Here is a 12,022-nt window from a genome sequence, read left to right as displayed (position 1 = left end):
AATATATTGGTATGTGAAGTGATGAAGCCCCCATCTGTAAACAGGATTTCTCCCTGTGTCACTTTTGATGACTTATCGTAAAAAAAAACTAATGAAGACAACGACTACACTACTACAATGTCATCAAACTATAGATGTGTCTCAGTTTGGATGTTTCTGTCAGTAAATTTCAATTTGTACACCAGGTACACTGCATACCCGCTAAGAAAACTAAGCATTCCCTAGTTTCTTACAGGAATCTGAAAAACTGTTATTTTCCATGTGACTTTATCAGTCTCTCACAATATTATTGTAAAGAGGAGCCACTCTTCTATAGCTTATTGATGTTTACAGGCATTCATTTATGCACAACTCTTTTTTAAAGGCTACTAACTTTTCCAACACCTCAATTCTTTCTTTTTTTGGCCATTTTGTTGTACATTTGCTGGCATGCTTGGAATAATAGTCCTGTTTGATGACTCAGTTTCAGCCGAGCTTTAGCGGTCAGACAGATGGCCTCACGTTTGACTCTAGAATACTTTGGCATACAGAGGATTTAATGGCCGACTTGATGATTGCAAGGTGTCAAAGTCCATGTGGCAGCAAAAAAAAATCATCACCCCTCCTCCACTGTTATTGACAGTTGGCAGAGGTATTTGTGTTGATACGTTGTGTTTGCCATCCATCCATTTTCTGTCACTTATCTGGGTTTTGGTCGCTGGGGCAGCAGTTTCAACAGAGAAGCCCAGACCTCCCTCACCACAGCCACCTCCTCTCAACCAGGGGGACACAGATCAGTACAGCATTCTCCTCACTGTAAACGCCACCCCGATCCATCTGTCATTCTTGTCTTTACTTGTGAACAACACCCTGGGATTCTTAACTCCTCCACTTGGGCCAGTAACTGGTCCCTGACCCAGAGTGGGCACTCCACTCTCTTCTGACTGAGAACCACGGTCTCTGACTTGGAGGTGCTCATTTTTCTCTAATTTAATTTTCTCTTTGATCATAGGTGAGGGGCCAGGTAAACCTCCATGGGAAACCCTAATAGGGGGAAATTGCCCTGAACAACATACGTCCCGGGATCACTGGGGGACACAAACCTCTCCTTGATAAGGTGGGGATTCATGGAGGGGATGCTGTGTTTGATTTTCACCCAATGTGGGGCTGTGCACTATGGTTAAACATGTCCACATTACAATTCTAAACCACACTGTAACATTCTTTACAGAGAAAATAGACTTTCTCTGTCTTTTGTCCTTTCTCCGTCCTCTCAACCCCAGACAGTCACAGCAGGTGTGCCCCTTTCCTGAACCTGGTTCTTGTGGAAGTTTCTTCCTGTTAAAAACCCAAAAGGTTGAATCTGTTCATCTGGATGTAGCGTGTTCAGTGGGAGAAACGTTTCGTCACTCATCCAATTGACTTCTTCAGTCTCAGCTGACTGCAGGTTTCCCCAACCCTATAAACAGTACATTTGCACAATGACTGAAAATAGCTAACTAAAAGAACAATGGGCAGAGAGATCAGTTCCTTGATCATCAATGTGCAATTTGTCATGGTTGTTGATCAGTGGTCATGACAACCACGAGGGGACTGTTGTTATGATTTGGGGCTATATAAATAAAATTGAATTGAAATGAATGCAATTCAAATGTTAGTGTACTTACCCTCCTCGAGAGGAGAATTCTTATGAAAGCGCCCTCTGGTGGTGTTTGAAAATCATACCAATCCACTTCACATGCGCCACTTGTAGGTCATTGCTTAAAGACTATGTAAACAGTAGCGGTTTTAGATACGGGCGACACGGGCGGTTGCCCGGGGCGGCATCGTGGTGGGGGGCGGCACCACGGCCATCGGCCAAAAAAAAAAATTGCTCGTACTCATGCTCCCCCGACGTCAGCCAGCGCATATTGGGAATGGCATAGGCACCGATCGGTTTTCTATCGCCCATTTGCTGGGAGTAAGGGCGCCCTCCGTTTGCGAGGTGCTTGCGGCGCAGGGAGGAGAGTGCGAGGTGGCGGGGGATTCTCTGGCTGGCTGGAGCAGCGTCTAATAACCAACTCGCAAAATAAAACAAAATAAAAACAAACCAACAAACACGAAAACACCAGACATTATGATACAGACTTATAATTTGCACCGATGTTTTTTTCGAAATTCTGTACACGAAAAGTGAGCGCGAGAGCCCTCGGTGCGCCTGCTTGCTGTTGAAGTCAAAGTAAACTTTATTGTCATCTCCGCTACATACAGTCCAGTATATAGAGAGACGAGACGACGAGGCTCCAGTTACAGCAGTGCAAGTAAACAAACAATATATATAAGAAGAGTAAGAAAATAAATATACACTTTAGGACTCGGGGTAAAGGGATCAATAACAATTTAACATTTATAATTTACAGTTTGATGATTTAAAGTCTCACACACATCCCGTCGAAAGGGGAGGGGGCCGGCTGCTTCCAAATAGAGCACATTTCATTCATAATGTTGTAAATCCAAGCCCATTATGTATTCATGATTTAAATCCTAGGTTGTGTGAAAACCTAGTCAGAAATACACCTTAGACAAAGTGAATCTGTGAACTAAGGTGTAGGTCTATTAAGTTATGTTGTGGTGATCCTCGGGTTGAGGGATGGGTGTTCATACTGGAGTGCAAAATTAAAACCAATGGAAGATGGACAAGAAAAGTTCAAAGCCATCAGGTGCTCAGTTTAGAAAAAAGAGAAAAGATGAGGAGGAGAAACGAGCAAAAGATACAGGTAAGCAGATGTGTCATTGGATAATGGCAGGTCATCCTGAAACAATCAGAATCAGAATACTCTATTAATCCCTAAGGAAATTATGTGGGTTACAGTTATTCCAAGAAGAAATAGTAAAAATAGCAACAGTAACAGACTAAACTCCAAACAATACTTTATGTTACAGATTTTAATATTAATTAGTCAGTGTCAATTGTTGATTTGTCCTGTTCTTATTGTATGACGAATTATGATGGCTGTTTGGTAGCCGTTTGCATACCATGCATACTCTCTCTCTCGTCATATGTGTGTGTGTGTGTGTACAACAGTTTTTTCTTAATGTACAATCCTTAATATGTTTTGTGTGTGTGTGTGGGGGGGGGGGGGCGCCAGACGGAGTGTTCGCCCAGGACCGCCACTGTATGTAAAAATAGTAAAGTGGCATATACTATTTAATTTTAACGTACATAAAACCTGGTGTAGCAAATAAAATAATATTTTCATTATGGAATCATTGGCAGCTATGTGTCCACCTCAGTTTGGGATCACATCTTGGCTTGCCTGGAGAGTTCTGCCCATAAATTCTGCTTGCCACATTGCACTCCACTCTCTGCTGTGATTCTCCAGTCCCCAACATTAATCTTTTTCAATTCTTGTGTAACCTTTTTATTTATTTATTCATGTACGTCAGTGAAACCAAAACTGCCTGATTATGTGTCACTTTATCTAGGACTGGCTAACAATTTGAGATAACACTTAAATATTTGTATATCAAGGCTGGTATTTATTATAATAATAAAAAGACATTTGTCATGTATTTTATTTTGCTCTGAAGGTTATTACATTAATTATAGTAAGATATTAGTAATATAGTACACTCTTAATGTAATATTAGTAATAGCCACTAAAACCTATCAATAGTGTAAAACACAATTATTCAAAAGATATACTTTTTAGAATTTTTTTAAAAAAAACAACAAAATGCAATAGTAAAACTTTAGCTGCAGTGTTTCAAGCCAGATTATATAAAACTGGCCATCTAATTAGCATAACTCATTTCTAATGTCGTGGATTTATTATTACTAAAAAAAGATTGCACAACAGTAAAATTTAAATTTTCTGCAATATGTGAAGCATGAAATACAAAAAAGTTCTTTTTTTTAAATAGTAAAAAATCAAAGAGAATGTTTTATGCAGATGTCGACAAGAGGTTTATCCTCATTCATCCAGCAGGGGGCGCCCATCAATTGTCAGGAACTCTCAGTGTCTGTAGATTAAGGAATGAATAAATAATAAGTATACAGATAAGAGAAGTTAAGTCTGTAAGTTAAGTCTCTATATAAATCTGAGAAGCAAATCATTTGAGATGTAATTATTTTTACCTATTATTAAGGCGAACTCGGTTTCAAAGCACTTCTTTGTTGCAGGTTCCACACAGACAGCCGAAGAGCCCGTTGATCATCTGTATGGCACAGAGGATCACCTGCAGGCAGCTTGTGGCCAGCAGAGTGCCGAAAAGTCCAAGGTTAAACTGCACAATGTTCTTAGGCTCTGTGCATAAGCTCCACAATTTATCGTTCTTCAGGTAGTTGTTGTCACTGTGCAAGACAGGAGATTTATAAATGACTAAGAATTAAGAAACAGATCAAACATATCATGAGGAAGTCACTCCTGTGCTTTTTTTACCCTGTGAGTTCTTTAAAAGGCGTTGTCCAGAGCAGTACGGTTTTGCAGAGAGGCCCATTCTGCAAACCAAGTGCTGCAACAATTAAACTGTACAGGGCACCAGCAACACCCACTGCAGCGAACGCAATTGATAAGAACATCTGCAGAGGGAGTAAATGATAAAGGTCAAATGCAATCATGATACAGTTTAAAGACACAAACCCCCCCCCCATCCTGTTGATAAATGAAACATTTAGGGAGGGACAAGCACTCTGTTTAGTTTTCCCATAGACTACAGATCACCTGAACCAAACATAGCAAAAACAGGTTTGCTGGTACTGTGTTAAGTCACCTTTTCTATTTCTGTTGCAGGCTTAATTTCTACAATGTAATCACAGCTTAACTCTATCAGCAAAAAGGCCTTCACTGGACTGCTGTACATTTCAAGTTTTGGTTTTTATTAAAATGCATTTCTGTACCACTAAGTCCAAAAACATTTCAGTGAGCCCTTTCCTGTGTCTTCAACCTTTAAACATTCTCTCGAGATCAAGAAAAGAGACTCTGCAAACAACATGATGTCTAATTAAATTAGGATGACATCTAAGTAAATTAGGAACCTAAAAAGACATGCTGTTGTGGCTTACAAATTGCAGCAAATTTGGCTTCTTTTTTTTGGCTTCACTTGAATTTAGCCTCAGTACAAAAGTGGACAAAATAAAGATTGAACTATACAAGGAATTTTTATAAAATAATCATTACTTTGGGCCAGTTTCTATGACACATATATGGCATATACTTTAACATTTCAGGTCAATAGCAATTTGTATTTCCACTGATCTTACTGATGTTATGTTTAACTATTTTCTGACAAATGCAGAGTTCAAATTTCCTTCAGTGAAGATTGCATATGATGCATTAATCATTAAACTTAATCAAACCTCCTTAATCGACCACTTGCAACATCTTACTGTACTCATGACTGACTCACCCCACAGCGATTTCCACAGCAACCTTGTTTACCAGTTAAATGAATGTACAATGCTGGTAGCAACACCTGTAGAAGGACAAAGGAGGTGATAGGACATAATATTCAGTCAGATGTTAGTGGAATATTTAAAAGACTCTGTAAACATGCAAACATGAGCCTTCATTCATGTTTTGAAAAGCAATGCGCACCAAGTGCATTCTGACTTTTGAACCTTGCAAATATACAGAATAAAAATGTTTAGTTTCTGCGACAGACTGAAAAATAAAAAAGACCACTCACCATTACACCCCCTCCAATGAGTCCCCCCATGTATTTCACCTCCTCGGTAATATGTCCGTCTTTGGCATAAGTGACGTCCCCATCAGGGAAGAACAGCACGATGTTACAGATGATAGATATGACTGCTAGTGGGTACAGAGTAACAGCAATAAAACGGGAACATTTTCCAGTGCACATGTCTGCAGATGGAGAAATTACTAACTTGGTAGCAAAGTTTGAGCTCAGATGATTCTTGCTTGTCGAAAGAGGCTCCACTTAAATGTGACTGGGGAAGAAAAAGTAACCAGTGGGAGGGAGGTTAAGATGTGGGAGGTGTAGTGAAAACCAGTGATAAAAAAGATATGGGATAGGCTGCGGAAGCATGTGTGACTCACCCTGTGGAATTATAGAGACACAAACCTTGTGTTGTTCACTCGTTGGCATGATTAGATAACGACGTTGTTTGGTCAACTATATAACTACACGCTGGTCCCCTTATTGACACACAAGTTTCTTGTACGTTGCTGGAATGCATAACAGCCACGTCAGATACGTCAGAACCCAGCTCAAAGTATGTTACAAGAAATATGGAGCCCACACATAGACTTAGGCTAACAATACCAAAAATGGCTTAAAATAAAATACTGATATCAAAAAATAGTGTGAATGGTTGTCAGCATATCAGTGTATGTCTGGATGAATAGAGGGTGTATGAGTGAGAATGTGCCAAAAAAGAAGTCAGTCAATGAGCATCCATGAAGAAGAGAAGAGCAGAGAAAGAGATATTCTGGCAGGGCTTTTTATAGTGTACCTGAGTCTGAACTGCTCAGGTGTTCTGCTTCTAAATTTGGGACTGCTCTAACCACCAGTTACATGAAAAAGATAGACACAGGGCAAATGGGGCTCGTCTGCAAAGTAATCTTGACCTTGTAAGATTTTGAAGTAAGTTACGTAAACGCTTGTTTGTATTACTTCGTAAGGTTTCACTTTGTGCTCAGCGTCTTCCACTTACATAGACAAATTTGGCTAGTTGTCTCTTTGGACTTGCCTTTGGAGGAAGTTTGTGAGTTCATTAGTCTCAGGCTTGGTCATTTGTGATGAGATCCTATTCTTTGCGGCAAATATAGTAGCCGCAGGTTACTATATTTGCTTAGTAATGGTTTTTAGAGATGTCTTATTACTCTCAGAGTGTTGAATATGACTAGACCAGTTGTCTGTGTTTGTCTGCTATAAGTGGTGGGGTTTTTTATTCTTTCTCTGTCCATTGTAAGTATTTTTTCATTGTCTTTATTATTAACAGAAAAATCCCACCCTGGAATAAAGCCAGGCTGTTTTATGACCTTGTGGATGATATCCATGTTGGGGTTCACTGGGGTTCAGTCTGCTTTGCCTATCCATGGCATAGAGGTGATTTGGGGAAATGATTTGGCTGGAAATCGGGTCTTGGTTGAAAAGTGGTTACCCATTAAGTCTGCTATTCTGAATGACTCAGATGGGTGTAGAAGTCTGTCAGAGAATACAGGGTTAAGCCCTAATGACTTTTATGATCTTTACTCAAAAGGTATGAGGACCTTTAGCAGTGGGATAAGTGGTTATCAGATGAATCACCTGTGAAATTGATAGACTGTGTTAATGGTTTGCGGCAGACTCTATATGGCAGGTCAGTTGACAAAACAGAACCTAAAAAAGCCGCAGGTCAAGATGAAACATTTGTGTGACCAGAACTCTGAGAAGTCTCAAGTGGGTGAAAGGGTGACCAGGAGACCAACCTCTGGCTCTGCTGAAATTTGCAGGGTCGTCATTTTAAACTAAATTTGGTGGGTCATATGCTAAAGTGCAGCAAGTGTCAGAATAGAATTGTCTGATTGCTACTCAAGACCAACTTTACGAATTGTTAAACATGTCGAAACCATATAATGGCTGTGCTTTATCTCTGTGTATGTCAAGCTCTGTAGATTCTCCTTCCTCAGCAATGGATCCAGCTTTGATTGCTAACAGTGTGACGGCGCATTCGGACAGGTCTTTTTATTTTCTTTATTGTACTTTTTTATTTATATAACATCCCCCAAAGTCTATGTGTGATCTATCTTTTCTTGTCACATACACATATTAAAAACAAGTGAGTTTCTTTTGTTGTTGGACTGTATAACAGCCACCACTTCTTAGTGTGAGAGACATGTTCAAAAAGCAGTGTAAGATAACAATGTCATACATCGACATTGATATTGCATGCTCAACACACAGCTTTGTTTTGCCGCTGCTATAGCAACACACCAAGGGAAAGAGAGATCAATATGATAACCACAGGAAAACAGTGATAAAACATATATATATACTTTAGTAATTTCTAGGCTTAAATGTCTCTGCAGTTATATTGGGCATCAAGCAAATCAAAGGCATACATATTAGTATATATCAGTACATTAGTATATTATCTAGGCACTGTACTGACAACGAGAGAGAGAGAAACCCATGCTGAACAAAACATGTTTGGTGTCTGGGCAACACTTAGGGTGAGGCAAGATTACTCAGCTGCCATAAAGGTTATCATGAGATCTGAAGTTCCCTTCCTCACCTTCCTCACACACAGCAATGTTTTGAGTGCTGTGGATTGTATTTTGATTGATTATTCTTTTTAGAAAAACCGTGAAGTTTGTTAATGCATCTGGAATATGAAATCGCATTTATACGCGATAGATAGACAGAATAAAGTTTGTGTGGAGTGAAACAAAGAGGTGCACTCTCAAATATCACTGCAGCTGTATTAGTATATTTTTTAGTGACTGTAATGACAAAACACAAGACAAATGTGTAGCTGTGGATCAGAAGCATTTATTTTCAAGCAGTTTATTTCTATCTGACTCTATGATTAGCGTGAATTATTTGCAATACTGTACTCGTTTCACCGTGCACACTAATGTGTATATGTAACAGCAGCCTGAAGCATATTAAAATACCCCAAATTATGAAAATATCTCATCAGAGGGAACAATACTTTTAGAGCAAGCATACACTACAGATGTACTGAAGGCAGGAACACTTCTTTTAGACTTCTCTTCAGATGTGGTGTAAATGCAAACAGTCGAAAGCCTCCTGATCAGAAACTTATGCATGCTGTAATTTGAAAGAACAAACATCAATAAAAATGAGGGAGCCGCTGGTGAGTGTAACTTATGTGAAACATCAATGTGTGGTCTTTTTACCTCACCTCTTTTTTGTCACAGGTTCCAAACAGAGTGCCAGCGAGGCCATTGATTATCTGCATGGCACAGAGCAACCCCTGCAGGCAGCTGGCTATGAGCAGAGTCATAAACAGCGCAGTATTGAACAGCACCACATTCTTTGGCTCACTGCACTTCGCCCATGACTTATAGTCAGTCAGGTAGGTCATATTGCTGCGTGAAGAAAAGAGGCTTATGAGCAACCAGAACTTATTGAGGATTTTAACAAGTGTCTTTGGAAAACTGCTTCCGCTTGTCACCTGCTTTGGAAATGTCTCTGCCAATCACCGGTTTCAGATTTGCAGAGGGGGCCATTTGTTAAGCCAAGAAATGCTGCAATGAAGCTGTACACGGCACCAGCCGCACCCAGTGCAGCAAACAGAATAGATAGGAACATCTGCCAGAGTTAAATGACAATGACAGGTCATAAAAACATTTCTATTGCAGATTAAGATATTTGGTATTAACAGTGAATTCTGAGCAGCTTTTAATATTTCACCTCTGTTCTTCTAAGATTTGTGTGAAACTATTATTTATGAGTTTAAGAAAGAAAAGCCAAATAGCTGTCCAATGTCCTTTCTAGCTCCTATCCTATCACAAACTACAGACTGATGTCCCAACATACCTCTATTATTAAAACAAGATAATAGTTTCTATTCAAGATTCACAGTTGTGTATGCATGTGCATGTCATAATGGTGTTTTGTTTTGCTTATCTGTCATTGCATTGTTCTAATCTCTATGCAAATCTTTCATTAAGCTTATTGTTTAATTTGGCATATTGTGTAAACATCAGAAGGCTTTTGTAAGCTAAAAAAAAAAGAAAGAAGAAATGAATTGAGTTAGTATTTGTGGTAATTTGCTGTCTTATCTCACATGGACTTAAATGTTGTGTAATAGTGATACAACACCAAACATATTTCTTCTTTTTGGAAGTGTCTCTCAGCTTGGTCGCCCACCCGTAAACACTTACGTGTGAACTGAATATATCTGCTTTAATGTCCTTCCTCATACTGACATCCTACCAGTATATCTTGTAGCAAAGCAGTCGCACCACATGATGCTATCACCACCGTGCTTCACCTCCAGATAATTTTGAATTCCAAGTATCCAAGTGTTCCAAGTAGTACAATCATTTTTCTTCGAACACAATGATGTTGATAAAGCCCCAATGTATACTTGCAAACTGTCCCCTGTTGTTGTTTTGTTTGTTGCAGTTTTCGCTTAAAGGCCTTTAAGGTTTTGTGAATACAGGACACTTTTTATCCTTTATATAGAGACTTTTGCAGTTCTTCCTGAACTTGCAAGTGGTCATTTAACTACAATTCCTTTACCAGTTACTGAGATGTACCTGTCACCAGAAATGTGTTCAAACTTACTCACCCCTAAGCGATTTGCGCAGCACCCATGCTCTCCAGTCAAGTGAATGGAAAGTGCTGACATGAAAACCTGTGGTGGTACACAATAAGTTAAACTACTCTGCATGCATCATCAACAAGAAACCAGTTCAACAGCACTTAAGAGGTTAGTTAAGTTCAGCCACTCTAAGCCTTTAAATAGCACCAAATTTTCAGCAAGATTTGAAGAGCTTCTAGATTAAACAAATTCCAGGTTGTTGGTTGTTGGGTTTTTTTTCCTCTCTTTCTCTCTTTTAACCAACGCACAAAATCTGTACTTGGAGTAAACGAGTCTGTAAAACCAGTTAACATTTATATTCTGTTCAAATTGAGGTTTTACGGGATATTTTAGAGTTTACACCATCTATCAGACCATCTATTAGATGTAATAATAATAATAATAATAATAATGATGATGATGATGATAGTAATAATAATAATAATAATAATAATAATAATAATAATAAGACTTGGCTCCCACCCTTACAATCCAGCACATAAGAGAAGTGAAAACTCACCAATAAACCTCCTCCAATGAGTCCCCCCATGTACATGACCTCTCCAGTGATGTGCTGTTCTTTCACATACTTGGCGCTGAGGTCAGGGAAGAACAGCACGATGTTGCAGATGATGGACAGAAGCACCATCGGGTACAGAGTATAGGCAATGATACGCGAGCATTTTCCAGTACACATGTTGTCACCGAGAAAACTAACCAACTGTGATTAAAGACTTTCTGTTCATCACGTTTTAGTGCACATCCTTCCTGGTTTTTTTTTTTTTTTTGGTCTTCTTTTTTTGAGAGAAAAGACGTCCTACATGAACCTGAAAAAAAAGTTTAAAAGCGTATTTGCATTGGTGGCTTCATTTTATTAAAAATAGGGAGCTAGTAGAGTGGTTTTGAGCCAAAACTGAACGTATTTATCAAACATCCATCCCCTGTGAAAATCGCAGGTTTCTTAATGGTGGCATCATAATGATGATGGTTCAGTGGTAGGGTTGCTCAAAGTATCCGCTCTGGGGAAAACAAAAGGCCTAACTAATTAAACCTGGGCATAAAACCTCTGGAAATGTGTGATCATTTATGTAAAACCTACAGTCTTTATCTGTTTCAGTGATCTGTTAAACTCACATTTTGTTGATTTAGTTATCAAATTTTCACCAGTGGGAGACTTCCTACTTTTGATACCAAAAAAAATTGCTACAAAGACTCAACAAAGAGCAATAATAAAAACTACTACTCGGAAGTCTCAGCACCAATCCTCATTTAGGACTGTTCTCTATCTGATTTCCTCCCCCATCAAAAATGGGCTACTCTTAAGCGAGAACACCCTGGGATGAAAACCAGATATGATTGTAGTCTGTTTTTTTTTTTCTTCTATCATACTTGGGGAGATTTTCTGTGCTTTCTTGTATTGTAATTCCAGATGTGTGGGAGGCTACAAGCAGGATTTGTGACGTCACATGTTTTGGTCAACCCTCCAGTACACCCGCAGATAATGCCCTCTCCTACGAAGAGCTCAGCTATGAAATGAAAAATGTGAAATTTGTTTCAGAGCTTTTAGCAGAGCATGAGAAGTAGATGTCAGTTAAGTACTTTGCACACTGAATTCAGTTATGTTCAAACTATGCAGTTCTCCAGAAACATCCCATAATTATAGTAACCTCTTTACCATTACAACAAAGAATACAAAAGCTGGATAACTTTTTTTTTCTCTTGGAAAATGTGGTTTTATCTCAGAGGTCAAACGTCTGGCTCTTTATCCTCTTTGGACTCCAC

The 12,022-nt window shown here is 39.1% G+C and overlaps 2 protein-coding genes across 2 annotated transcripts; both read right to left on the bottom strand.

The window, feature by feature from the left end:
- Positions 1-3,546: 3,546 nt before the first annotated feature.
- LOC134636889 (transmembrane 4 L6 family member 5-like) lies at positions 3,547-5,895 on the bottom strand. The gene is made up of 5 exons (XM_063487138.1): positions 5,647-5,895; positions 5,368-5,433; positions 4,401-4,540; positions 4,097-4,312; positions 3,547-3,981 (listed from the first exon to the last, which is right to left on the bottom strand). The coding sequence occupies exons 1-4, from the start codon at positions 5,821-5,823 to the stop codon at positions 4,120-4,122; spliced, it is 576 nt and encodes a 191-aa protein (XP_063343208.1). The 5' UTR covers positions 5,824-5,895; the 3' UTR covers positions 3,547-3,981; positions 4,097-4,119.
- Positions 5,896-8,494: 2,599 nt separating this feature from the next.
- LOC134636992 (transmembrane 4 L6 family member 1-like) lies at positions 8,495-10,937 on the bottom strand. The gene is made up of 5 exons (XM_063487296.1): positions 10,761-10,937; positions 10,229-10,294; positions 9,107-9,243; positions 8,834-9,020; positions 8,495-8,739 (listed from the first exon to the last, which is right to left on the bottom strand). Exons 1-5 carry the CDS (start codon positions 10,935-10,937, stop codon positions 8,731-8,733), a joined length of 576 nt encoding a protein of 191 aa, XP_063343366.1. The 3' UTR covers positions 8,495-8,730.
- Positions 10,938-12,022: the final 1,085 nt, after the last annotated feature.

Source organism: Pelmatolapia mariae, linkage group LG10_11, assembly GCF_036321145.2.
Source record: "Pelmatolapia mariae isolate MD_Pm_ZW linkage group LG10_11, Pm_UMD_F_2, whole genome shotgun sequence".
NCBI lineage: Eukaryota > Metazoa > Chordata > Actinopteri > Cichliformes > Cichlidae > Pelmatolapia > Pelmatolapia mariae.
This window is presented reverse-complemented; position numbering and strand designations above follow the sequence as displayed.